This window comes from Alternaria incomplexa (genome assembly GCF_024043165.1).
Source record: "Alternaria incomplexa strain BMP 0042 chromosome Unknown scaffold_12, whole genome shotgun sequence".
In the NCBI taxonomy this organism is placed as follows: Eukaryota; Fungi; Ascomycota; class Dothideomycetes; order Pleosporales; family Pleosporaceae; genus Alternaria; species Alternaria incomplexa.
In genome coordinates, this window is record NW_026249861.1 from 231973 (window position 1) to 256593 (window position 24621).

The window sequence follows — 24621 nt, forward strand, 5'->3', positions numbered from 1 at the left end:
TTTCGGAATTCGGTGAGATGGGTGAAGATTATTTTCATCGTTTATAAAACTAGACTGATTGAGATCCATTTCTGCTATGATGCAAGATGTACTAGTGGATTTGTAATGGGAGGGGACTACCGCGTCATGCAGCCTTCTTTAGGACTACCCGTGGACGGGCGGAGCGGAGTATGTTCGGCGAATTCTGTGGAGCATGCTGAGTATACTGGAAGGACAGTGAATGTCGATTACTTGTAGTGTGTCGTGACATGACATGCTATGGCCCGGTATGGCATGACATTTGACACAATATGTGTGTGGTGAGTGCCGTTGTAGCAGTCGCTGACAGGAGTGTGACCTCGGGATGGTCCAAGCTCGGACTGCGCTAACTTTGGTGCAAGGGTCCAGCATCGCGACAGCTCCACGCGTAGCTTTCCTACTCTAACCCCAGCGCATACAATCGTCCTGAAGCCTGCCGAGCGCAAAATTTCCGATTGCGATCATGGACGAACCTCAGCGACCGCCAACACCCGATGACGAAGACATCAAACTCAACTTCTTCCCCGACCCCCCGCCTTTCTACAAACACTTCACGACCGAAAACCTCGCGCGACTCAAAGAAATTGAGAAGGAAGCTGCGCCTGAAGATGACGAAACGAAATCATCGCCCGCGTATGCATCGACGAAGCTCACCGCAGAGCAAATCCTCGCCCTACCGACCGAACTTCGCTACCTGATCCCACCCGAACCGCCCGCCGACGATGCCGAATTCCACGTCTTCGGTACAAAGGAAAAGGCAAAGGGCAAAGATGTCTTCCAGCAAAACATGGACTTCATAGCCGAGCAGCTGAAATGGCAAGACGTCTTCCCAGACTGGTCGTACGAGCAACTCTACCCTTCCTCCTCCACCGAGCCCACGACCGACGACCCCTCCGCGCAACCGCCTACGGCGAACAACTCCGCGTCTCTCGACCGGCAAAACTATCTCTTCCGATTCCTGCGCAGCATACTCATGAGTTACATATCGCTACTCGGCATCGTGGCAGCGAACCCGACGTCAGAGCAGAAAGACCAGAAACTCAAGGATATTATGACGCTGGTCGCGAATATGCATGCGCTTATCAATGAGTACCGGCCGCATCAGGCGAGGCAGACGCTCATTGCGAAGATGGAGGAGCAGGTGCGCAAGAAGAGGGAGGAGGTCGAGGGTGTGAGGAGGATAGGGGAGAAGGTTAAGGAGGTGCTTGCTGGATTCGGTGGGGTTGACGGGGAGGATAAGGCGGGTGATGGTGGTGAAGAGACACTAGAGGATGGTATGAGGGCGAGGGAGGAGGACAGAAGGCGGGTGCAGAGGGGTATGTGGGAGGCTATTGGTGAGGTAGTGGGATAGGACGCGCGATGTCAGGCAATCGTTACGACGAATGGCATTTTCTTCAGAGGCGACAGAAGCTGTTCCTTGTTGTGAAAGCGCAGTCGACACCCTAGCTCACTTCTGAAGCCGGCACATAACGCGTCTCCCGTATCAGCGCAAAGAAGCGTCAGGGTGGCTTTATAAACATCGCATACGTCAGACTTCAGACCCACTGCGCCTAGTATACATCGCAAGCAAGCAGCCGCACTGCCTGGTTTCTGGGATGGTGTTGGGCCTTTATGGATTGCTCCAAGACATACCGACTTCATCTATTTACACGAGGGACTTGTCTTCCTTGGCTGCTTAAAACCAATAGCAGGTTCTATATCTGAAGCTATTTACGAGGTATCAATGATGCGGACGCCGACAAGTTCTCGTTCGCCTTCTCTTCCGTCACGAACCGCACCCGTCGACAATGAACGCCACTATGCTTGTCCCAAACCATTCTGCCTAGCTTCTTATCCTTACCCTTAAGGGTAACCGCATTACACAATCCGTCGCGGTTATAGTGCGATACCGCATCTAAGTCCATAGTCAATGCCACGAGAGTTGGCTCACGGACGACTTTCGATGTAACTCCGGTAATCTTCCAAACGATCGACAGCATCAAGGCGGCGATCGAGAGAAGTGCATTCATAGCGAACCACCCATAGAGTCGTGTTCGATTGATAGAGGCGCGGATCACTGATTCCATTTGTACTGCCGAGGCGGTTTCGTTCGAAGATTTGAGCTGGTATAGTAGCGCGGAATGAGTCGAGTAGTATGCAGCTGTTAGCATCCCGTGGATATATCCTTCTAGATTATTGTATCGGAATTCTCCGCCCACGTTCATGAGGACTAGATCCCGCAAGACATCCGTCATCAGATCTAAAGTCGGTAGTACCGCAAGATCGGGCTCTAGATCAAGCTCTGTCGCTAGGGATCCAATGGTTGGAACTGCGATGTGCATGTTGTCCGCGGCACCGACAAGCGTGATATCGCAATCTTGTCGGTCAACCTTCCCAGCTGTCAGGGTAACCTCGGCAAGTAACCAACAGTCGTACGCAGCCCAGCTACCATCGTAATTCCAGCTGATGCGCAATTGATGGGCCGTGGGTAAATTTCCGAAGATTGTCGTGGTGTTTGGGCATTGGGAATCCTCGGTACCTTGATCTGTCCCTATGGTGCCTACAATGACAGGAACGGTCTGTTTACCCTCGTAAACAACAGCTTTGTACCCGCCCGAATCTTCAATTTGCCACTTTGTGGGCTGCAGGAAACCCAACGAGCCCCCTCTCCTTGCTAACGGTGTCTTGTCCATCATACTTCCATTTTGGAAAGGATCCTCCGTGCTGAATTCGTCTGGCCAAGGCACCCATCTGACATCTACAACCTTGAAGACTGGCATCGACATGCTTCCAAGGCCGCCTTGAGGGAATTGTGGGCTAAGGTATAAAAATCGCCTCGGGGATTCTTGATGAGAACGATTGAAAGCGCCTGCAAAATCTGGGCTTCTGATACCCATGGTAGCAGCCTTGAGGGCGATCTCTTGGATAGTTTCTGGGTACATAAACGCCGGCCAATCATTCTTTGGTTCGATGAGCGGTGGTGCGAGGTCTTGGACTTGTGAAAGTATCATCCGCGTGGAAGGAATCCATTGTATCGATGAGTTCGCAAGGGGTGCCGCTATAGAGGATGGCCAAATGAGGGCAATGACTATGATCGTGAAGAAGGACCTAGAAGATGTACGCATGGAGTCAGCCTCGGCCTCAACTAGTGCAAGTCACTCTCACCAGAATATCTGCTGAGCCGAGTACCAACGCGGCATGATTGGTATCCTCGAGTCTACCATACGACAGAGCTCCACCAGCGTAACGCCAGCCTTCTCAAGAAGGATAAAGACGAGTCTCCAAGTGATGAGAGCCGAGCCCACCGCCGCTATGAGTCGAATGACTACGAGTGTTGCGGATACCAGCGCAGTGACTTCCGCCTGGTAGAGTCCGGATCCATCACGGCTGAAGCCCGATGTCGATGCAATCATGAAGGCGCGCCCATCGACCCAAGTAAACATGACGAGAAGAAAGGCTGCGCAAAGACCAAGATGAAGTGGGAACCAGAGCCATGCTTGGAAGGAGTTCCATACGCCTCGATCGTCGCGGCGAATCTTGCATGCTTGATCGCGGCCCAGAAGACCTTCCATGCTTATGTCCTGGTTCGTCATATCGAGAGAACGGTAACGCAGCCTTTTGATACGAGGAGGTGCTTCGAAGAGTGGAAAGGTAGTCGCGAGGTGTGGTGAGTTCGAAGAGTCGCGAACTTCGCAAGGTTGAGGAAGAGGCGAAATGATGTCAAGAATGGCGGATGGGCCAGGCGTAGACGCATCCAGTGACTATATAGTCGGCATGCAGCTCAGCCTTGGGTAGACAAAGTCGCGCATGCGGCTTCCAAGACGACCTAGGTAACGTACGCGAGCAAATTACGGGATTCAGCTGTAGGGGTGGTTCGAGTAGGAGTTACTGCATTGAGGCGTAGAGTCTTGCACAGTCCGATTGGACAGTATTTCGCATATAAAAAGCGCCACTGTATGATGCGGGGGCGGACGGCATGTCAAGAATAGCTATCGCAATCATACCGTATACCAAAGTACAATCTCAATAATCAGTCCGACCCAGTACCAGACCGTGTTTCGTGTCAAAGGCACACTCTATTCGTTTTGAGCATGTCAAGAATAGCTGATAGAATAGGTGTAGACGCATCTGGCAGACTTACCATTAATCAACCCAGATGACATGCTTCCAGTCCTCTAGGGTTCATTCTCTGTGATCCGTCGCCCACTTTAGACGGTCACTCTTCATCTGCTGTAGGGCTGGATGGGCTTTGTAAATAATACAGGCGGCGGCTTAGGTCCTTTTGCTACTCTGGCCATGACGTCATGGCACCTGCCGTCCTGCAGTCTTCCAGGAACACCGATCCAGAACCTCCCCAGGACTGGCCTACGATCATTCTCAGCCACGCCCAAAGCCACATTTTTTTTATTGATCAGCTGTTCCTCCATCGTTCATCTCATTGTTTCGGAACTTCCCGCTGTCGCATGCGCCGGTTGATGTTGTGCTTGTGACACCGACGTAAGGCTGAACGGACTCCAAAGTTGGCACGCGCTCAGCCCTGGTGCGCAGACCGCCAAATACTCGATAAAAAAGGCAACCACAGCTGATTTTTGGCGAGTTCAGCCTCTGACCGACTGTCCTTCAGCCTACAAACGCCTAGAGATAAGCAAGTAAGACGGGGAGGACTGCTATTTATCCACACGCGACCACTTCGTTACTATCGAATCTCTCCGCGCTTCTTTTATTGATCAATTCACGTTTCGTTAATCTTCTGGTCTGCGCTGCGCTCAACTTTTCCTTACCAACTCTTCGCCATGCCTTCCACGACTTCAACGAGGCCAAGTAAGCGCCTAGCCATCTTCTGTGACGGAACATGGGTAGGTCGCGAAACCCAAGTCGAAGACGCGCCTCCAAGCAACATCCGCCAACTCGCCAACATGGTCGGCGAAGTACAATACTCCACGGACGACAAGACAGCCGCAAAAGTCCACCACATCAAACCGCACAAAACAACAACCAGCAGCTCGACCTCCGACATCATCGCCGGCTACCAGGAAGGCGTAGGTCTTAACAAGACCTTTCTGCAATATATCTGGGACGGCGCAACAGCCTCCACCATCAGCGACGAATGCATAGCCGTGTACCGCTTCATCGTCGAAAACTACACGCCGGATCATGAGATCTGGTTGTTTGGATTTAGTCGCGGCGCCTTCACCGTGCGCTGCGTCGCCGGCATGATAAACAACTGCGGCATAATAAAACGCCTCCCATCATACTCCGACGCAGAATTCCAACGCCTCTGCTACGAAGTCTTCCGCACATACCGCAGCAACCTCCCTGTCGACGCCCCCAAAAGCGAGGAATGCCAACGATGGAAAGGCCTAGGCGACAGAGTCTGGCAAGTTAAACGGCCAATCCGGTTCCTGGGTATCATAGACACAGTCGGCGCACTCGGCATCCCGCGCCTGAATGCCGGAATAGGATTCGACTGGTCCCCCTTCGAGTTCTTCGATCAAACTGTTTCCAGCGTCGTGCAACACGTGTATCACGCGCCCTGTATGCACGACCGCCTCTGGATCTTCCAGCCGTGCCTCGTTTACCCCAACGAAGAAGAAGATGATGATGAGAAGGATAAAGCGGTAGTAAACCAACGCTGGTTCCCAGGTACGCATTACGACGTCGGACGCATGACTTTCCGCTTCGTACGGCAAAGCCCCGCGAACTGGATCGAAGATGCACTGGGCTGGCTTCCGAATCTCCTCTCGCGGACTATCTATCCGAATGAGGTGCTCAGCGATGCGGTGTTACGGTGGTTAGTCCAGGGGGTTCGCGACGTAGACAACGACTCTGCAACGCCGTTAATGCCTAATACCGAGCAACACATCTCCACTCTCAGCACGCGGCTTGGCGAATCTTCGTTAGCATTGCCAAAAGAGCCTGCAGTACCGAGTGCACGCACAGGAAGCGGCGACATCTACGGCGACGTCCTCAACTACGCCCCCGGCGGCGTGCTCTTCAGTGCTATTCAACGGACCTCCCGCTCCATCACTGCTACCCTGAACAACATCTTCCCCCAACTCGGCGACAACCTACAGGGCCTACTGGGTATTAAGACGCTCGTCGGTATCCTGACTGCTACGGCTGATCGCCGGATACCGGGGACGCAGGCAGATGTTTATCCGTATATGGAGGAGGAGAGTGTGGTGGTTGAGGGGGGGAGGGAGGTTAGATTTAAGGTGGAGGAGTTGGCTAGACTGAACGAGAAGAATGAGAGGGGGGTGTTGAGGTATCCGAGTCAGACTCTTGAGGCGTTTTTGTTGTGGAAGAGGGTTTTTGGGAGGGAGGAGAATGAGTGATGGGTAAGGTAGTGGTAATAGAGTGGGTTTCGGTTTTTCTGTAAATAATGTGGTGGTAAGGGTATATATTGTTTCTTAGTTGGCTTCAATATGGCTTCGCTTTACTTGCTCTTGTTCATCTGGAAAGCAGCTTCATTCGCAAACGCCTTCTTGTCAACGACTTGATCCCTAGTTAAATATCTATTAGATTCATTCTATACTCTAAATATATCCATCATCAACGTAAAAGAAACCCTTCATCTTGCACAAACACATTTCGTCCCCAATGAAACACGATGGAGGCAAGACTTACTTCTTGCCACGGCCTCCGAAACCCCATCGAATCTGATTCGCCCAGCGTCCCTCAACACCAAGATCATCAGCACACTGCCAGACGAAACCAGGGTTCTTCTGGAACATGCGACCGATGAAGGCGACGTCGAGGTTATCGTTCTCCAGATACCCGTTCGCTTGCTTGCCATCGGTGATGCTGCCCACGGTGCCGACCGCCATCTTGTCTCCCACCTTGTCCTTGACTGCCTTGGCGAACGGCTCTTGGTAACCTGGTCCACCGTGGATATGCTGTTTCTCGTGGAGACCACCGGATGAAACGTCGAGCAAGTCTACGCCGCGATCGGCGAGTATCTCAGCGAGTTTGACGGTCTGGTCGACGGTCCAGCCCTCGATGCCGGCTTCGTCGAGCCAGTCTGTTGCACTGATGCGGAGAACAAGTGGCATATCCTTGGGAATAGTCTTGCGGGTCAAGTCGACGAGTTCAAGCGTGAGGCGCGTGCGGTTCTCGAAGGAGCCGCCGTATTCGTCGGTGCGGTGGTTGGAGGCGGGGGAGAGGAAGGTGTGCAGCAGGTAGCCGTGTGCGTTGTGGATTTCGATGGTGTCGAAACCGATGTCTACGGCGCGCTTGACGGCGTCGACGAAGGCTTGCTTGAAGGCTTCGATGTCTTGTTTTGTCATCTCCTTGGGTGTGCAGTGCTTGTCGTTGAAGGCGATGGCGGAGGGCGCGTAGACGTTGTCGGGCCAGCCGTTTAGTTCCTTCGTTGCGATGTCGCCTTTGCTGAGCCACGGGGCGACGGTGCTGGCTTTGCGGCCAGCGTGTGCGAGTTGAATGCCGATTTTCTGGCCTTGAGAGTGCGCGAATTCTACGATCTTGCGCAGCGGCTCCTTTTGCGAATCTTTCCAGAGACCGCAGTCTTCGGGTGTGATTCTTCCTTCGGCTTGTACGGCGGTGGCCTCGACAAATGTCAGACCGGGACCGCGCTGGATGATACCGCCCAAGTGTGTGAGGTGCCAGTTCGTCTGGTGACCGTCTTCGGCGGAGTATTGGCAGAGAGGGGAAAGGGCGAGGCGGTTCTGGATCGTCATGCCTCGGAGCTTGAGGGGCTGGAAGAGCTTGGGGATCTTGGAGCTGCCGTCGAGCATGCCAAGGGCTGTTCCGGCGACGGGCTCTTGTGCGGGAGTGAAGTAGGGAATCTGGATGGGTCAGCTAGGCAAAGGTATGGGGCTTGGATGTATGCATACACCAGGAGCGGCCTTGTTCCTCAGCTCATCGTGCTTAGGGACTTGTTCGCTATTCTTATCCTCGGGGATATCCTTTGCGATCGCATGATGCGAGTGCGGCTTGTCGGTATCAGCCTCGATTCCCATTATGGCGGTTGTTGGTATGTAAAATTGGATGTGTGAAGTGTGAGGAGTATTATGTCGAGAGTCGGAAGCTCAATGGATATGGAAAGCGGAGGATGGGTGGACAATGGCATCTTTATATGCTCCTGCCATTCTTCTCGAAAGTACCGGCATGACGTGCATGTTTGGACATTGTTACCATAGAACCCCAGCGGCGGGGCATCTTTGGCGCCCCGCCTTCCTCGTTCGGCATGGTTTGTCACTAGCAGTCCATCATCGCGCTGCGTCCTGATTTGTAAGACGCACGTTGTCGCATTCACCGATAGGCGTCGGGTAGTCGAGTTTGTTGTTGAGGGCGCGCGTACCTGAGCGATGGTTTGCTGTACTTTGGTTGAGCCAGTTAGGAGTCTGCTAGGAAGCTTAGACATGTGCTGACAGAGATAGCCGAGTAACATAAGCAATCCTTTTCATGATCTGCATGCATCCGTCATGCTGTACGCTGGAGCTTGTTCGCGTCTACTTCGGGATACTTAAGCGTTTGTATCTGGTCGCTACTTACTGAGCTTCACGCAGCATGTCTCAGAAGCTTGAAAGGCATTCTTGCATTGCCTTACTAAGCATGCTGATATACCCGGCGGCTACTTGGCCATCGCGACGCGGCTCAAACTCGGCCCAAGCCATGCCGCCGAACTCTACCGCTCCAAGCCATTAGTGCCGTAATCGACTCTGTCTCATCGACTTCCCAACTCAGTATACCAAGTCTTTTACGCTGGTATTGACCCTGCTAGAAATGCGACAAGCGTAGAGCGTAAAGCTTCGTCAACCATGGCGTCCTGTCAAGCTTTCTCTCGAACGTGTAAGCACTATGTGGAACATAGCCTATCCAGCTTTGAGCATTACCCAACCAACGCAAGCGTCGCGCACCATCAAACCTGCCCGTCCAGTCTCGGAGGCCAATTGAGCGCTCGATACCCAGACCCATACAAGTCATCTGGATCCTCATGCTCGATGACTGGAACCATCGGATACATCAGATAGCAGTTGGGCTCAGCTTCAAGATCAGGCCTGTACGTTTCGGTCTCTTTCTCTGGTCGAAGTACAGCGTAGCTTCGTGTCGCGAATCCATACTCAACACCGTTACACTTCATATATATATTCCCTACGCGCCATTCGCTTTCGATATCCGAATCCGCCACATCATACACGTCCTGTGCGAGCTCTACCAGCGGTTGAACGATGCGAAATCCGTTCAGCTCTTTTTCCCTCCGCAAGACCTGCTCCACTAGATCACGGGGATCTTGATTGCGGCGTTGAGCTCGCATTTGGTACCCGTGATCAGGAAACGGTCTTGGGAACCTGACCATCATAAAGTTCAAACTTTTCATATCATGTCGGATGGACCTCAATGACCAACGGATTCGTTGGTATGTGATTTCTGTCGTCAAGGGACCTTGGATGAACACGGAAAGGCGTTCGAGGTTCGGAAGACTTTGGATGGCTCTGGCGATACTAGGGCTTGACCCTAATGTTGTGAAAGTCTCAATGCTCCATGGAGATGGTAAGCCGTCTGCCCCGGCATACAAGAATTGATGCTGGCCAAGCTCGCGGAACTGGAAGTGAATGTGCAATGAGCGAATTTGGGATAGGTGCGATGCAAGAGCAGCCCGACGGAAGTCAATCAGAACCGTGTTGTGAAGCATCGCGAAAGTGTTTGATTCGTAGAGCATATCGATGGTTTCTCGGTAACTAGATGGAGCTTTGTCAGTTGCAAGGCTGGATTCTCGTACGCGCATGTCTCTCTTACACTAGCTGGCATGACTGGAGCACCGCCAATACGTTGGTTCTCTCACGCTTGCCGTGCGGGTTTGCAGCGTGGTTTGTGTGGACTGCCTGGATGACTGCTGGTGTGATGTTCGACACTTCATCAAGGCCCTCATCCTCCAGGAACTCGTAGGCGATTCTACCGTTCTTGTAATACAATGCGATGTGCTTTTCGCCTAACAGATGTTTCCAGATGATAGAACGTAGCTCGGCGGGCAAATTCAGAAGCTTGCTCTGCGATTGAGCACTTGCTGAGTCGTTGCGCAGCAATAGCGGGATGTAGGGAGGTTCTGGGGTCGCTTTCTCCGGAGCGTGACAGTGAGGAGTGCTCGGCCAAAGGCGAACGCAAAGGCAAGCCGTAAGATTCCATGGAAGACAGATAAAGAACCGTGCAGCGCGGCGCCATTGAGCTGCCTTACCCATCCTCCTCGGCCGATTGTTAATGTTGACAATCTGCATAATGAAGATGCGATGCGACGGATGTGCATGCGACGATTTGGAAGCTGCCGTCCAGTATGTGGCAAGTGCGGTCAGCTGGCGGGCTGTCCAGTCACAGCGAGTTACATGTTGCTGCCTGCAGGACTTCAGGGCTCAACCGTGCCGCATGCGGACGTATGAACTTTGCAACACTGTCGCTTCTGATTCTTACTCACCCCAAGATACTGGAGCGGGACAGTACTTCCAATCCGACGTCCAATCCAGATACCACTGTCTGCGCCTACTAATCAACATGCAGTCCCACCACGCGCCGGACCTGGCCATCGTACCAAGCCTGGGAGAAGAACAAGAACATCGCGCGCATTCACTGGTTGCGCGCTGGAAACACGGCATTAGGTGTTTTCTAGATAAGAAAATTCGACTCGCAAATAGAATCCGTGAAGAGCTGGGCGAAATGATGGAAGAAAGACAGCGGAAAAGGGAGGCTGAGAAGGTGCGAAAGTACAAACCTTTGGAGCTGCGCGCTCGCAAACGTCTCACACAGGAGAAGAGCCGTCTTCTCAGTCTACCAGCTGAGATCCGGATCATGATCTGGGAATGTGCCATGACTGGACAGTTCATCGTACTCTATCGAAAGCGGGGCAAAGTCACGTCTAGTGTCTTCGACAGCCATGGCACCACGAGTGTCGCCAATGCAACTGTCTCTATCATGACTAGCATAGCCATGTCGAAAGCGGAATCAGGCGCCATGTCTTTGCCCCTAACTTGCTCGACCACGTAAGTCATCAGACAGAGCGACATTGCGGAAGCCCACGGACTGACGTGTTAGATACCTGGAAACGATGACGATGCTCTATCAGGAAAACACGTTTGTCTGTCTCGATACCACCGTGCTAGTCGAACTGTGTAGGGAAAGATCCCGGTTCAACATGGCTCTCATTCGCTCTTTACATTACTTCGTCGGCACCAGGAAGTTCTCCTGGTATGGAACGTCACTACCAGAGCTCGATATGATTCCGTCTCCTACCCACACCGAGAGATCAGAGAGTGCAAGCAAGGTCTTCCATAAATGTCTACCAAACCTTCAGAAGCTCTCAATATTCCTATATGGCCCCATCCGTGATACCGAGGACTACACCAATATGTTAGAGCACTTGCACAGCGTCTAGCGAGACCGAATTTCCATCAAGATGAATGCGTTGGGAGTGAGCGAAGATTATTTGTTCCACGATCGTTTTATGCACCCACATTCCCACGCGGTACATATCGAGATACTGACCTCTTTCTCATGCATTCCATTACTGAAGGGTACCAAGCGTCCGGCACGTCACACTGGACTTCCGCGTAGGGCCAAAGTTGATGACACATTAGTCGACAATTTTACTTGGAGGGCTGAGAAGCTACGGCTGGGATCTTATGATCAAGCAGAGGGGGCAAAGGCTCTGGTGTATGTGGTACTAAAACCCGAAGATGATACAAGGAGGATAGTAGGGCAGTTTGAACCGTCAATACTCTGGGACGTTATTCCCGACAGCTAGGGGAGTAAGCAATTACATCAATGCTGACTGGTTGTCTGTGCATGAACCTTCAACTTCCTGTTTTGGGCTCGCATACACGTCGAAGGAGAGTTTGACTGCCGAGTGGAGTCGGATGCATCGGCACTCTCCATAGCCCGTCGATCTGTACCCAGCAAGGCGACGTCAATGCAGACATGACGAAGGCGCCTGCCTGGTCAGGAAGCCCAATGATGCGCATCACGCGTGTTTCGTTTCGAGATGGCTGAGGCTTCAAGGCTGAGGCAGCCGATGTTCCCGATGCTTCCCAAGTAACCGGTCCTTCTGCGCGTGACGTTATGTGGGAACTTGCCGGCAAGGCCGAACGCCCTTTTGGAAGCTTTGCATGCACGCCTCGGACAGGGAGTGTGGCATAACACGCCGAAGAGCAGGATGATACGCTTTTGTTGCAACCGCCTGTGCCACAGCCACAGGTGGTGCGAGAAGCCTCTCTGGAGGTCAAGTTTGCGGTGGGGCTGTTGTCTACATGGCGAAGTAGAGGCGGCCAAAGCGGTGATAGGGTCTTCGTTAGATGGGATTGCAATTTACCCCACGGCGATTGCGGCGCATGATGAGAGGAACAGGCTAGCGGGCTGCTATCTTGGGCAAGGTGAAGCATGGGGCCAAACAAGGACGGATGTGGCGCCGGCCAATGGCAGACAAGCCTGAACTCTCCGCCAGCCGCTGCCCTCGAACGCGACCAAGTATTACCTGTTGACGCTCCCTCGACACCACTCGTGGCCGTTTTGTGCTCCATCGACAAACGTAGACGCCTGCGCTGCGATTCACTCACTTGCTCGCGCCATAGCATCTTGTACTCCATTCGTGTTGTGTTCATCTTGCGACTGCCGCTCGACACCCCCTCGCGCCTGCCGCTCCCTGACGCCCGTACCCACTCGTTCACCACAACTATAGCCGTCGCATTCACCACGGCGCAAAGCCAGCAACAATAGCACGAGCAACAACAATACCACTGTTGTCGCTATACATATACGTACGCAGCCATCGGACACGCCTCTTCCGCTGTCACCGCTGTTCAAGCCTTGCGCACCTCAAACACGCAACGCTCCACCCACGCGCACACGTCTCTTGTCATGCGCACGGCACTCTGGTAGCATTCCGAACACCCACCTTTTTGGAAAGCCCTCCGTCCCTGGCCCGCCGCCGCAGTCCTCCGCCTGCTTAACAAAACTATCGCCCCTGTCGCTCTTTCCCTCGCTCGCTAGTGGTGAGCAGCCGGCCTGTCACCACCATATCGCGAATACTCACTCTACAACCGAAATTGCCTCCTCCTTTTGGCTACAACAATCAACCCATGTCCTAGCGACCAAGTCACTCCTTAGACGAACAGCTGGACTGCAGGCCACCGTACCGCTGAGCGGATACTTACATACACACATACGTACATACCGACTAATACCGAATCGCCAACATGGGGTGCTGCGGAGACCGCGAAAAGGGAACTACTGTGACGGAGGAGCAGAAGTGGACTTATATCGTAAGCACTTGAGCGCGAATATGGAAGCGCATCGCTAATTGTCTTAGAACTTGTCCGACTTCAAGTCTACATCTTGCCTCGCGCCTTTCTCTTACGCCTGGCTGTGGATTCTCGTCGTCATCTCATGCGCCGTCTACGCCGCCGATGCCTTTACCGCCGTCAACCTCCTCGCTTTCGACAAATGGACGAGCCAGGTCAAACCTACCGTGCCTTTCGACATTGCCAAATGGATCTTCGCCATCACCATCATCGTCTCCTACGTCTTTCTCGCATACCGATGGATCCGGGCTCTGCGCGTCATGCGGACAGGAAGTGTCACGGAATGCTACCTCGAGCCATTGGCGGCTATACTGCAGAGTATGCGCATCACAAAGACTGGACAAGGCTGGCGCCGCTTCCTGGTCTTCGCTGAGTTGACCAAGAGTAAAAAGGGTGCCAACTACATCGCGCTCTTCGTATACTTCCAGTTCAAGAGCGCTCTTCTCATCATTGTCGCCCAGGGACCTCGCATTGCCCTCAATGCCATGACTTTATACGCCGTCATGCAAGCGCAGCTCATCCCCGTCGGCGAGCACGCGTCAGAAGATCGCTCCAACTTCGAGCAATTCTTCATGAACATCAAGCTCATGGTCGAGACCGGCAACAAGCAGGAAACGGTCATCTACTTCACCATGTTGTTCTCTCTCGTCATCTGGGTCATCGCTGCGCTGGGTCTCATCATCGCTGGTATCTTGTACCTCTTCTTCCTCTGGCACTACATCCCCAAGGCTGATGGCAGTCTTACCAACTACTGCCGACGCAAGGTCGAGACCCGTCTGGAGCGTATTGTGGGCAAGAAGATTAAGAAGGCCATCGAGAAGCAGAACCAGCAGCTGAAGAGGGAGGAGGAGAGGGCCATCAAGAAGGGCGAATTTGACGCTTCCAAGTCCCGTCCTACGCTACCCAAGCTCGAAGGCGACGATGACGATACATCGACCGTCTTCTCGCTGCAACGATCCGACACGATGCAGACCACCGCGACACTGCCCCCGTATACCCTCGCAAACACACCTTCATACAGAACAAACCCGGAGCGATCGAACACCTCGAACTCCGGCCGGAACTTGATGAACAAGCCGTCTCTGCCCACGCTAGACGAGCGACCTGGCATGCCAGAACGGGACGCACAATTCACAAACTTCTCGACTGCCAGCTTCGCTTCAAACGCGCCAATGCTGAACCAGGCAGGAGGTATGGGCAGGTCGTCGCCTGCACCACAAATGCCACCTCTAGACCGTAACGGCACTGGGTACTTTGGCCAGCAAGACAACCTGCCTTACCAGTCCGACCGACCCTTCACACCAATGTCACAGGGCAGAGCGTCCCCACTCCCACCACGTGGGCCCATGCCCCCTGTGGATACAAGCTACAACAACGGGCGATACGAGAACGATCCTCAACTCATCACTCCCCTCGATGCGCGGAATACACCACAACAAGCTCACCCCAACCGACCGTACCAAGAGTTCAGCCCCTACGACAGCCGGGGTCCTCAGATGGGCCCGGAGTATGAGCTGTCACCTGTCGATGTCAACCCCACAGAAGATATCTCGCAGCACTACTTCTCGGACTCAAATGGACAGCCCGACTACCAGCCACCTCAAATGCCCAGCTTATTAAGAGCCGGCTCGCCCGCCCCATCGCAGCCAATGGGCCTACCATCTCAACCACGCTCAGGTACCGCGCCTCCACGATCTGGCACTGCACCACCCCGAGCTGGTGTCCCAGCATCACTACAATCAGCAATCCAGCGTCGCGAAGCCTCGCAACCTTTCCCCAACCGAGGCATGAATGGCTCAGCGCCACCTCAACAACAACAACGAAGTGCAACGGCACCGATTCAACAACCAGGTTGGGCTCAGGGACCTCCTGCCCGTAGCTACACACCTCAGGGTCCCGGCCCCCAACGTAGCTACACACCCGTCTCTGGACCCCAACAGCAACAGCAACAACGCAGTTACACCCCCACTGCGCCTCGTGGCTACGACAACAGCTACAACTACTGATCTCCCTCATTTCATTTTATCTCATACAACGTTTTGAATCACCACATTCATGCATCTCACGGCGTTCACTTCTACTCTCCATCTGTCATCTTTGTGCCTGAGGCCGCCCAAACCCCATTCTTTCCTTACAACTCTTACATTCATACGCACGACGCTTTCCCCCTCCTCCACTTCAATGTGTGTGAGTGAGGGAAATGTTTAACGACCTTTGTTCTGTTTTCTACTTTCGCTCTTTAGCTTGGTTTCGAGATACCCCCCACCCGCATGGCTGGCCTCGGACGTCCGTTCGCTCTTTGATTTTACGCGTTCACCTGGAGGACCTTGGTTGGATGATTTGGTAGGAATGATTTATCTGGTTATGTGGAGGGGCTTGTCTCTTGTGATGGATGAGGGGATGAAGAGATGGATGGGATCTAGGCTCTGGCTTAGACATGTACAGGTAGCGTGGTTTGGACTATGTTGCCCCCCTAAAGTGGGGATCGTTTAAGTGCGGAGGAGACGCGCGCTTATGTGTATTATATACCCACTTCCTTTTGCGGAGAGTTGCGAGCAATGGAAACTTGTGCATACTCATCATCGTCCTCTTCTTCATTTACGCAGATCTTTTCCCACATCATGCATCTATTCGAGACGACCTGCTCTCATTGACAGTGTGACTTCCCCAGCGTATCGTGTCTAACATCATTCTTCGTCCACTTCTTGAACTATATCGAGAACCAGGTTTCTGCTGTTTCCTCGTCTCCATCTGCCCCGTTCTTTCTTCCATGTATTGATAATTAGACTATGGAACATGCTTTCGCTCTCCCACGCTCGTTTCGTTGCCGTACTCGGTTCGCTGATCTCGTGTTGGGCTGGGCCGCTGCGGTTCAACGAACGGCAAAAGTAAAGCTGTTCGCGGAAGAAGCGAAGGGGAGGGCTACCGAGCATTTGGATATGGTTCGCAGTGGCTTCAGGCATATACTCCAAGGTTCGGTGTCTGTTAGTGTGGTGTCACATGCTTTGATCAATGTGTTGAGCAAGACCCTGGTGGCGTTGAGGCTGTTGAGGTGCATTGGGTGGAGTTACGCACGCGGATCGAAACTAGACATGGAGCAGAGTATTGCGCGAATGCGTTTGCGCGGCTTGATGTAAGGTCAAGTATTGCATCGTTGCTGGTAATCAGTTCTTGCTTGAAGTGGGCTTGTTGTACACGCGATAGCACGTGAAGGAAGTAGGTTATAGCTTGAAAGTGTCTGTTGCTGTGTGATGGAGAGATGGGTTGTGCTGTTTTAGTATGGCGGTTGATGCTGGTAGCTGTGGTGTACTGGCGTTGATACATTGTGTTACACATCATATAGTGGGCTAGGTGAGGGGTCGTAGTTTTGGAGGCTTCTCTTCTGACATCAAGTAAGGAGATGTGATCTTGGGGGGGCAAGGTCTGAAGAGGTGATGTACAAGAAGAAAAGCCGCTTCACTCCAACCAAATATCCTCCCTTTTCCGGTCATCCGTCATCTCATTGAAAGCCCGCTCATCCATATCTCGGAACTGCAGCGCTCCCACCCGCCGATACACACAGTCAATCTTTCCTCCCACCTTCATGACTTGCTCTGGCGGCTGCAACACGAGTTTCTCAAATGCATCCAGCCGCCATTGTTGTTCTCGAGACGGTTCTGCGCCTGCTAGTGCGCTTTTGTAGTCCCGATACAGCCGTTCTTGCTTGGCTAACCAGGTACGGCGTGGGATGAGGACGAGGCCTACACCGGAGTACGTCTGGCGCGCTTGGAGGGAAGAAGATTGGGGGGAGTGGGGAGTGTCGGTACTGTCTGGAGTGGCGGATGCGGCGAGGATGATAAATGGGTAATGTTTTCGATAGCTGCTTGTAGTCGCTGGTGGAGTGTCATGAAAGACATCTAGTTCAACGGTTTCTGTACAGGCCTCGCTCGAAAAATGGAGACGGTATTGGCCTTCTTGCACTTCAACCAGTCGCCCAATGTTGATGCTTGTGTTCAGTCCAAGTGTTCTGCTCTCTAATATGGGCTCCTTATCGCCTTGCCTGGTTTCTTCTTTGACTGTGAATCTGACGGCAGCTCCAACGTGATCTGTAATCCTGTATGGTCGTATGGCCAGTCGGTGTCGAGGCATAACAGCACCTTTGATACTCGCCCATGACCAGCTAGGGATATTGACATCGAGCTCCGGTATCCTCTTACACGATTTGGTATCTCGCACTCTCCAAGCCAATTGCTCCTCCAGCGCCTCAGACCACATGCCCACAGCGTATTGCTCGTTCATGAAATCGCGTAGCAACTTCGCGATACTCCAGATTGCTATCGTCTTGTCGCCTTGATTCGTCAGTTCACATTCCGTGTAGTTCTGCACCGCTGACATCCAGAAAGTGTAGGAGCTTTCGTTGTCGTTGACGCCGATCAGCGCGTTGGATGAGATGGTGCTTTTGGCCAGCCGTCCTCGCCAGTGTCGGTCCGTGCTCGCTTTGTGGTCTAGAGGGAAGGGAAGGCCTTTGGGGAACACCTCGCAGGCTGAGAGAGTACCACAGTCCCAGAAGATCTGATGCTTTGTGAAATGGAGGATGCGGGGAGAGAGGATGCGTTCTGTTTATTACCCGGAGTTAGCTTTTGGTGCATCGAAACAGCTTGGCGGCAGGAAAGTTGTCAATGCGCTGGGCTCTGCTTACCTTGAAAGACCCAGGCACGACCATATATGACGGAGCTCAGAAGTTCTTTCTCCCAAAGGTCCGCCGGGACAATCGTCCAAGCCTTCTCCCCCAGATTATGGTGTGCATTAGTCCCCTGGTATGTGACCGGAAGGATTTCGTGAGGATTTCGCGTCTTGAAAAGGCCGCCGTGTGCATCCTTTGAGTCTGCTGCAACGATATTGCAATGCGAGTACCGATACACCCTGTGCATGAGATCGGCCTCTTTTGCAAAGTCACCGAAAGGTTCCTGAACGATCGCGAGACTATCGATCCAAATATATCGCACCTTCAAGAAGCGGGTCACGTGTATTGCGTGTTGGAAGTTACGTGGAAGTTCATCCAGGGAGATGCCTGTGATCAGATGCTTGGCCATGTTCCACACGGTGGTAGTGATGAACGGTTTCTCTCGTGGTCCCCACGCGTGGCTCAACGTGCAGTAAGGGCCCTTGACTTTCGTTGTTTTGGTATCTACTAAGCGAATGATGTCGTCATCTCCAGTGTCAACATCCAGAAGTCGCGTCGGTAGGAAGGAGAGCTTGGATCGCTGGTCGTGCCAGGCTTTGCTGCAGTCTTGATGATCGTGCATACAAGTGTCCATCCATCTGTTGATTTGATCCCCGCCACTGCGTTCTGGATCGGTTGTTCCCTGTAAATCCTCAGGAACAGGTACATGCAGATCGGTTCCTGGTAGCAATCGGAAAGCCTTGGTTGTGAGTTTCGGATGAGAAGATCGAAACCGTAACATCATTGATCCTTTCAACTCTCTGCCACGTGGTAGTGCTTGTAGGGTCCAGTGATACAATGGCCAGTTTTCGGCATTCAATATAAAGTCTTCCACGTTGGCGTAGAGCGAGCTGCAAATTGTGCATTGATACGTAGCACTTTTTGTACCATCAATTGAGGGACGATGTTGTCCGGATGAAGCATCGCAATCTAATACATTGCTGACGCAAAAGTCGCACAGTCTCACTGGCGACTGCGCTGGAGCTGGCTTTGGTTGCGTGACTTTTCCTTCAGGCTTATGGCGGGGAGATATGCCCTGAGACGCTTGCGGTACATATTCAGCGCTGTTGATCCTAGGCGGCGATTGGACTAGCCCTTCGCCCTTGTCGAGGAATGATGCCTTGCCAAAGGTGCCTTCCAGCTCACGGATACGAAGGCCATCTTCGAGGCTCATGAGCGGTGTCGGGGGAGGCCTGTCGCTTGCTAATGTGTCGAATGTGCTTCCTAAGAGATCAGGTGTCTTGTCCGATGAGGATGTCTCTTGGAACTGATGTAATGGAGTAGCACCAGATCTTTCTCTTGCCGTAGATTTGACATGGTGCCTCGCCCGTTCTAGCGAATCATTGTACTTCTCTTTCACGTATAGAGAGAAGGCGGGTTTGCAGCATATATCCACCTTTCGATCTCCAGTGCGTAGATCTGTAAGCCATCCATTTGCTGCAGTAAAGACGTCTTCAACAGACCTGGGATAATCTAAACTCGAACAAGTGATCTGGGCAAGGCGTATACACTGTTCAAGTTCTTCCAGAGAAATCCCATGCGAATAATCTGCAGCGGCACCAATTGCATATAGCGGAGGCAGACGCTCGGGTTCCATTTTGCGTTCGATGAAGTTCATCTCGGTGTCAAAATAAGCAATGACGTCCCTGGGCAGCCTGTCGTCAACTCGATCTTTGCTGAAGGCAGCGATCTGGTCGTGGGTAAAGATATCTTCCAGATATAACAACGCAAGTGTTATGTTTCCACCAGCTTTGGACTCAATATACTCAACAATGCGAATCGTGTTCTCGGAGTGAATATCGCGGTAGTGCACGCTCAGTCTTTCTTCGAGCAAGCGCTCCATGTTGAAGTGACCCAATTTGACGCTGACATGCTGATAGGGTTCCTTGAGACCATTCACCGGGCATATGTGAGGTTCCTGTAGACTCTTCTTCTTCTCACAGTCATAACACAGATCGAACTCATTGCAATGTAAACATTTCCACCAGAGCTCAAGGTATTCCCGCTCGCATTCGTCGCAATATGTATTGATGGACATAGAGAACGCTGGAACTCTTCGTGTGATCATCACCTTGAAGCCGCTCGGTTCCAGAGCGGATAAGTGTGTATCGACAATCGACTGTAATGCATCGTTGATGCGATCGTATCCGTCGAGAATGAGGAACTTGCAAGAACCGGGGGCGAAGCTCTTACAAGCTCCGATCAGCTTCTCAATGCGCTCGGTTCCCGGATCACCGCAGCGACACGCACGCTGATATGCTTCATACTCCGCATTGGGTTCAGCAGCGAATTCGGAGTAGATGAGCTGGAAAAGATCCTCTATAAACGCCAATGATGTCGACCACACATGCTGGGTGATGGATACAGATGCGACAGCAGTTTTCGTCCCGTTTATGCTAGATGGCAGACGTTTGGCAGCGAAAGCAGCTACAGTCGTCTGTCACGGTAAGTACTGTCCTCTACCAGTTCACTGAGAGCTCACTTTGCCACACCCAGGCTCTCCGTAGCAGTGAAGTTGCCATGACCTACTACCTGAAGACCATGCGCAGAAGGCTGGTGATGCGAAAAACTTGTTGAATAAGTTGGGATCATATTCGCTGCCATGTAGCGTGTTTCGGCTCAAGGCTGAGTGTGGAACGTGAGTTTGTGGCGCAAAAGGATCTGGAATGACTCCGGCCGCGGCGTCCGACATCGTCGTAGGCGCCACAAGATTGCGCATGCATTCGCAAGGAAGTTGACGTCCATTAATCACTGTCGTTTGAAGGCTGCAGGTGTTGCTTTTAGGATTCGGGACGAGCGACGGGTTCCAGTGGGTCGGCCCCCGCTCCATCTATGTCCGTGCACATGGCTTATGTCATGCAACCGGTCAATCAGCCTGGCGCGTAATCCACAAATACACATCGTCCCCCATCTCCACACAACCTGCATGTCAGCCGGCGCATCGACAATGTAACGCTGCATTGGTCGACTGTATACACCACTTTCTGTTTCGAGGTCGAGATTCGCCCTTTTCCCGAAGTCGCTGCCTCTTCTCTACTGCCCTCATTTGCCTTCTTCGACCTTCTGCCGTCTCAGACAGTTCCGCTCATGACTGTGCGAATCTTTCGTCGCACTAAATGTGAGTCTCTGCTTCGCTCAATATTGTTCTATAATGCTGTGTTCGCCTTTTGAACTCCAGCGTAGACGAGCGACTTCTATTACCCAGGTTTCATCTAGGTATGGTTGGACGCTCAGCTAAACACAGGGCGATGCAAACTCGCAGCCAGCTTCTCATCAACCTCGGATATATCGAATCAGGGATCAGTATTTCTTCACAGCCTACCGACTCCTTTTACCGCGTGGGACGGACCAAAAGGTCGTCTGGGGGCCAAGTGCGGCTGATATGCAAGATGACTGCTTTGTACTTCACGCATCAACCCACAAATCGACTGACAAGCCTCTGGCGCAATCCCGGGAAAGGCTTAAATTATCTCATGATCTGGTTAACCCCTGCAGTTTCCCGTTCACTATGCCCGTGGCAATTGGTGGCTTCGTGCCTTGGCAGGAGCAGGTGTTCATCCATTCGATAGCAATCGTTGGCGGCTTACCGTTCCTGTAGAATTCCAATTTTATGGAGTCCCGTTGAGGCTGCGCAAACCACCGCCACAAGTTCAGATCCCTGCCAAGGGCGTCCACAGAGCTACACAAGATGCGATCACCCAACCAAGTTAAAAAGTCAAGGAGACCCATTCTATCTACTGACAAGACAACCTGCTTTGGTAACTGATTTCTGGTCGCGCGTCATGTCTCTCTTTAAGATCCTGGCGATATCGTGCCTATTGGCATACGGATGGGCAAAACCTCTGAAGAGCCCTTTCGCTCCTCGGCAAGTTGGACCTCCCGCAGCTTCTCTGGAAGCTATCTCTACTGCGTGTGGAGATATCATTGTCGCTGTAAACAACGGTAAGAATTTATCAACATGATTAGGGAGAGCACGTCGACTAATCAGTGGAACAGACTATACACTATTCGAGGCGTCGTGGGTGTACGAATGCTTGCAGAGCATTCCCTTCAACCCAGCCGTCGCAATGCGTTTTCTAGACTACTACAACATGACCTTACAATTCCAGTCCACACTGGGATATCTCAAAGCGCCACCCGCAGGCTACCAACGAGCACCATTCGACGTCGACGCAGCCCTAGAGGAGATCAAACAGAATGTGACTGCGGCTGTCTACAACAACCAGTACGAGTTCGAAGCACAGGTTCAGCTCTTGGTAAACCAGCTTCGTGACACGCATGCGATTCTCAATGCCGGGGCTCTATCAGCATTCTCTTTCGTCGGCTCATTTGGGCTTGTGACAGCGTCGATTGACGGCAAACAGGCGCCGGAAATCTACCTTGATCAGGACTTGTACGAAGCTTGGGCGATTAACGAATACAAAGCGTCGCCTGTGACCCACATCAACGGGGTGGACGTCATCGAATATCTGGAACACTTTGCCGAACTGAACTCTCAAGGCTTCTTAGAACCACATGCCGACTGGAACGCGATAATGAACAACCCGGCGCTCGATATTCAGGGTATCCCAAGTACATTCCAATCGGCAAAGCTCTACCCTGGGAATGGAGCCTTCTCAGATGCGCTCAACTTCACACTCCAGAATACTACTGTCGTCGAGTCCATCTGGTGGGCACTTTGTATCGATTGTAGGGAAACGGGACCTCTTACTACTGGCGGTGATTTCTACAACTACTTTGTTCTCGGATTCTTGCCAGAAAGCTATCGTGAAGGCGAGCGGTGGTGGCCAACCATCGAAGACGAGGTTCTTCCTCCAACCAACGACACCGATGGTACATTCAACTTTACAGCGGCACTAGAAGACTATTGCACCGAAGGAGCCCCGTCAAGCCAAAATTGGTGCATGGACAGCTTCGGCGCATACCCGAATAACCCCATGACCGTCCAAGCCGATCTTTCCGTCATAGGAGGCGGTATTGTAACCAGCTATACGTTAGATGGGACATCCACCGCCGTCCTCAGCATACCCTCATTTTATCAGAACGGTATCGATACCTCCAACTTTCGGCAAGCGATTCGCGACTTCATCGGCAATACGTCACAGACTCAAGTTTCGCGTGTTATTATCGACCTGCAACAAAACTCTGGAGGTCTTGTATTCCTTGCCTACGACACTTTTAAGCAGTTCTTTCCGAATCTCGAGCCAAATGGTGCAAGCCGCCAACGCAGTCATGAGTTGAGCAATTCTCTTGGTGAAGCCTACACGGAGTGGTGGAGCCGTTCAGGCCAAGACCAGACTGAAAACTACAATTGGGCGTCGAGCGAGTGGATCGTCACCAACCGCATCAACGCCGCTACCGGGAAATCCTTTTCGTCCTGGGACGAGTTCTACGGCCCAGAGGTCAACAACGAAGACCAATTCTCGAAGAGTCAACAATACAATTTGTCTGATGAGAATTTCGACTATTCTGCATTTGGCGACTACCCATATGGATACGATCCGAGCGACCCGATAGCCAACAGTTCACCGCCTTGGGCTGCTGAACAAATCGTCATCCTGACTGACGGTCTCTGCGCCTCTGCGTGCGCTGTTTTTGTCGAGTTTATGACCCATGAAGCCGGAGTCAAAACCATTGTCGTTGGTGGTCAGCCTAAGCCAGGCCCGATGCAAGCAGTCGGCGGCACTCGCGGCGCTGCCGCATACTCTGCTGGCGCTCTGGACTTCGATTTCGACGAAGGACTGGAGTATTCCCCTGTCAGCAAGCCTGAAGTGGTTTCACAACTGCCCAACCGGAACGATACAGGAATATGGATCAACTACGCCGGTTTTACGATCAGGAATCAAGTGCGCGGCACAGAGCTCACTCCCCTGCAGTTCCAATACCAGGCTGCCGATTGTCGCATCTACTACACGCTTGAGACAATGTACAACATGACGCAACTTTGGGATTACACCGCCCGTGCAGCATGGGACGACCCGACTCTTTGTGTACAGGATTCCACGGGGTATCCAACGGCCCGCAACAAGACGTCGGCTAAACTGCCCCCATCAGCCTCACCAGTCGCACTTGCAGTGTACGACTTCTCACCGCCGCCATTCGCTGATAATACAACATTTGAGATTCTTGACGGCGAAAAACCCAATAAAAGGGTAGCCGGTGCGATCAAGCGTTGTAGTGACAATGACGCTTGCGATTGTCTTCCCATGGTGTTGGATTGCTACTACCCCAGCGAGGGATTTGTCGAGACCACTGTCAAAGCTTGTCTGCCAGGGTGCACTGTTGATTCTCGCGACGAACGGAGCGATTGCCCGGGGCTTAACGATTACTGCAAAAAGGCCTCGCCTAAGCAAACGAAGGCTCACAGTCAAAATAACCTTAAGGGCCCCAACTCTGTGCGCTATACCGGTTACTGCAACTCGGTGGATGAAAAGTGGTGCCCGAGGTAAGGTGTAGGTCAAGTAAGAATGCGCATACAACGGCCAAAGGACTTGCCGGATGATGCGGTTGCATGAGATTTTGGAGCAATACCACGACAAGCACATGGCATCTCTGCTATTTCAATTACATGTTGTATCGATATCTCTGGCTTATGTGAATGCAACATTGTTGTGTCTTGCC

General features: G+C 52.4%; 6 protein-coding genes across 6 annotated transcripts; 4 read left to right on the forward strand and 2 right to left on the reverse strand.

Moving 5' to 3' along the window:
• Positions 1-481: 481 nt before the first annotated feature.
• On the forward strand, positions 482-1369 carry J4E90_007973 (uncharacterized protein; the record flags this gene model as incomplete). Its single annotated transcript, XM_051437503.1, has 1 exon — positions 482-1369. One exon carries the CDS (start codon positions 482-484, stop codon positions 1367-1369), a length of 888 nt encoding a protein of 295 aa, XP_051288314.1.
• A 3421-nt stretch (positions 1370-4790) lies between these two features.
• On the forward strand, positions 4791-6332 carry J4E90_007974 (uncharacterized protein; the record flags this gene model as incomplete). Its single annotated transcript, XM_051437504.1, has 1 exon — positions 4791-6332. One exon carries the CDS (start codon positions 4791-4793, stop codon positions 6330-6332), a length of 1542 nt encoding a protein of 513 aa, XP_051288315.1.
• Positions 6333-6620: 288 nt separating this feature from the next.
• Positions 6621-7973, reverse strand: J4E90_007975 (uncharacterized protein; the record flags this gene model as incomplete). Its single annotated transcript, XM_051437505.1, has 2 exons — positions 6621-7799; positions 7848-7973. 2 exons carry the CDS (start codon positions 7971-7973, stop codon positions 6621-6623), a joined length of 1305 nt encoding a protein of 434 aa, XP_051288316.1.
• Positions 7974-13193: 5220 nt separating this feature from the next.
• J4E90_007976 (uncharacterized protein) lies at positions 13194-15304 on the forward strand (the record flags this gene model as incomplete). Its single annotated transcript, XM_051437506.1, has 2 exons — positions 13194-13259; positions 13307-15304. 2 exons carry the CDS (start codon positions 13194-13196, stop codon positions 15302-15304), a joined length of 2064 nt encoding a protein of 687 aa, XP_051288317.1.
• Positions 15305-17311: 2007 nt separating this feature from the next.
• Positions 17312-20349, reverse strand: J4E90_007977 (uncharacterized protein; the record flags this gene model as incomplete). Its single annotated transcript, XM_051437507.1, has 5 exons — positions 17312-17391; positions 17435-17893; positions 17977-18700; positions 18968-20319; positions 20343-20349. The coding sequence occupies 5 exons, from the start codon at positions 20347-20349 to the stop codon at positions 17312-17314; spliced, it is 2622 nt and encodes an 873-aa protein (XP_051288318.1).
• Positions 20350-22067: 1718 nt separating this feature from the next.
• J4E90_007978 (uncharacterized protein) lies at positions 22068-24449 on the forward strand (the record flags this gene model as incomplete). The annotated part of the gene is made up of 1 exon (XM_051437508.1): positions 22068-24449. The coding sequence occupies one exon, from the start codon at positions 22068-22070 to the stop codon at positions 24447-24449; it is 2382 nt and encodes a 793-aa protein (XP_051288319.1).
• Positions 24450-24621: the final 172 nt, after the last annotated feature.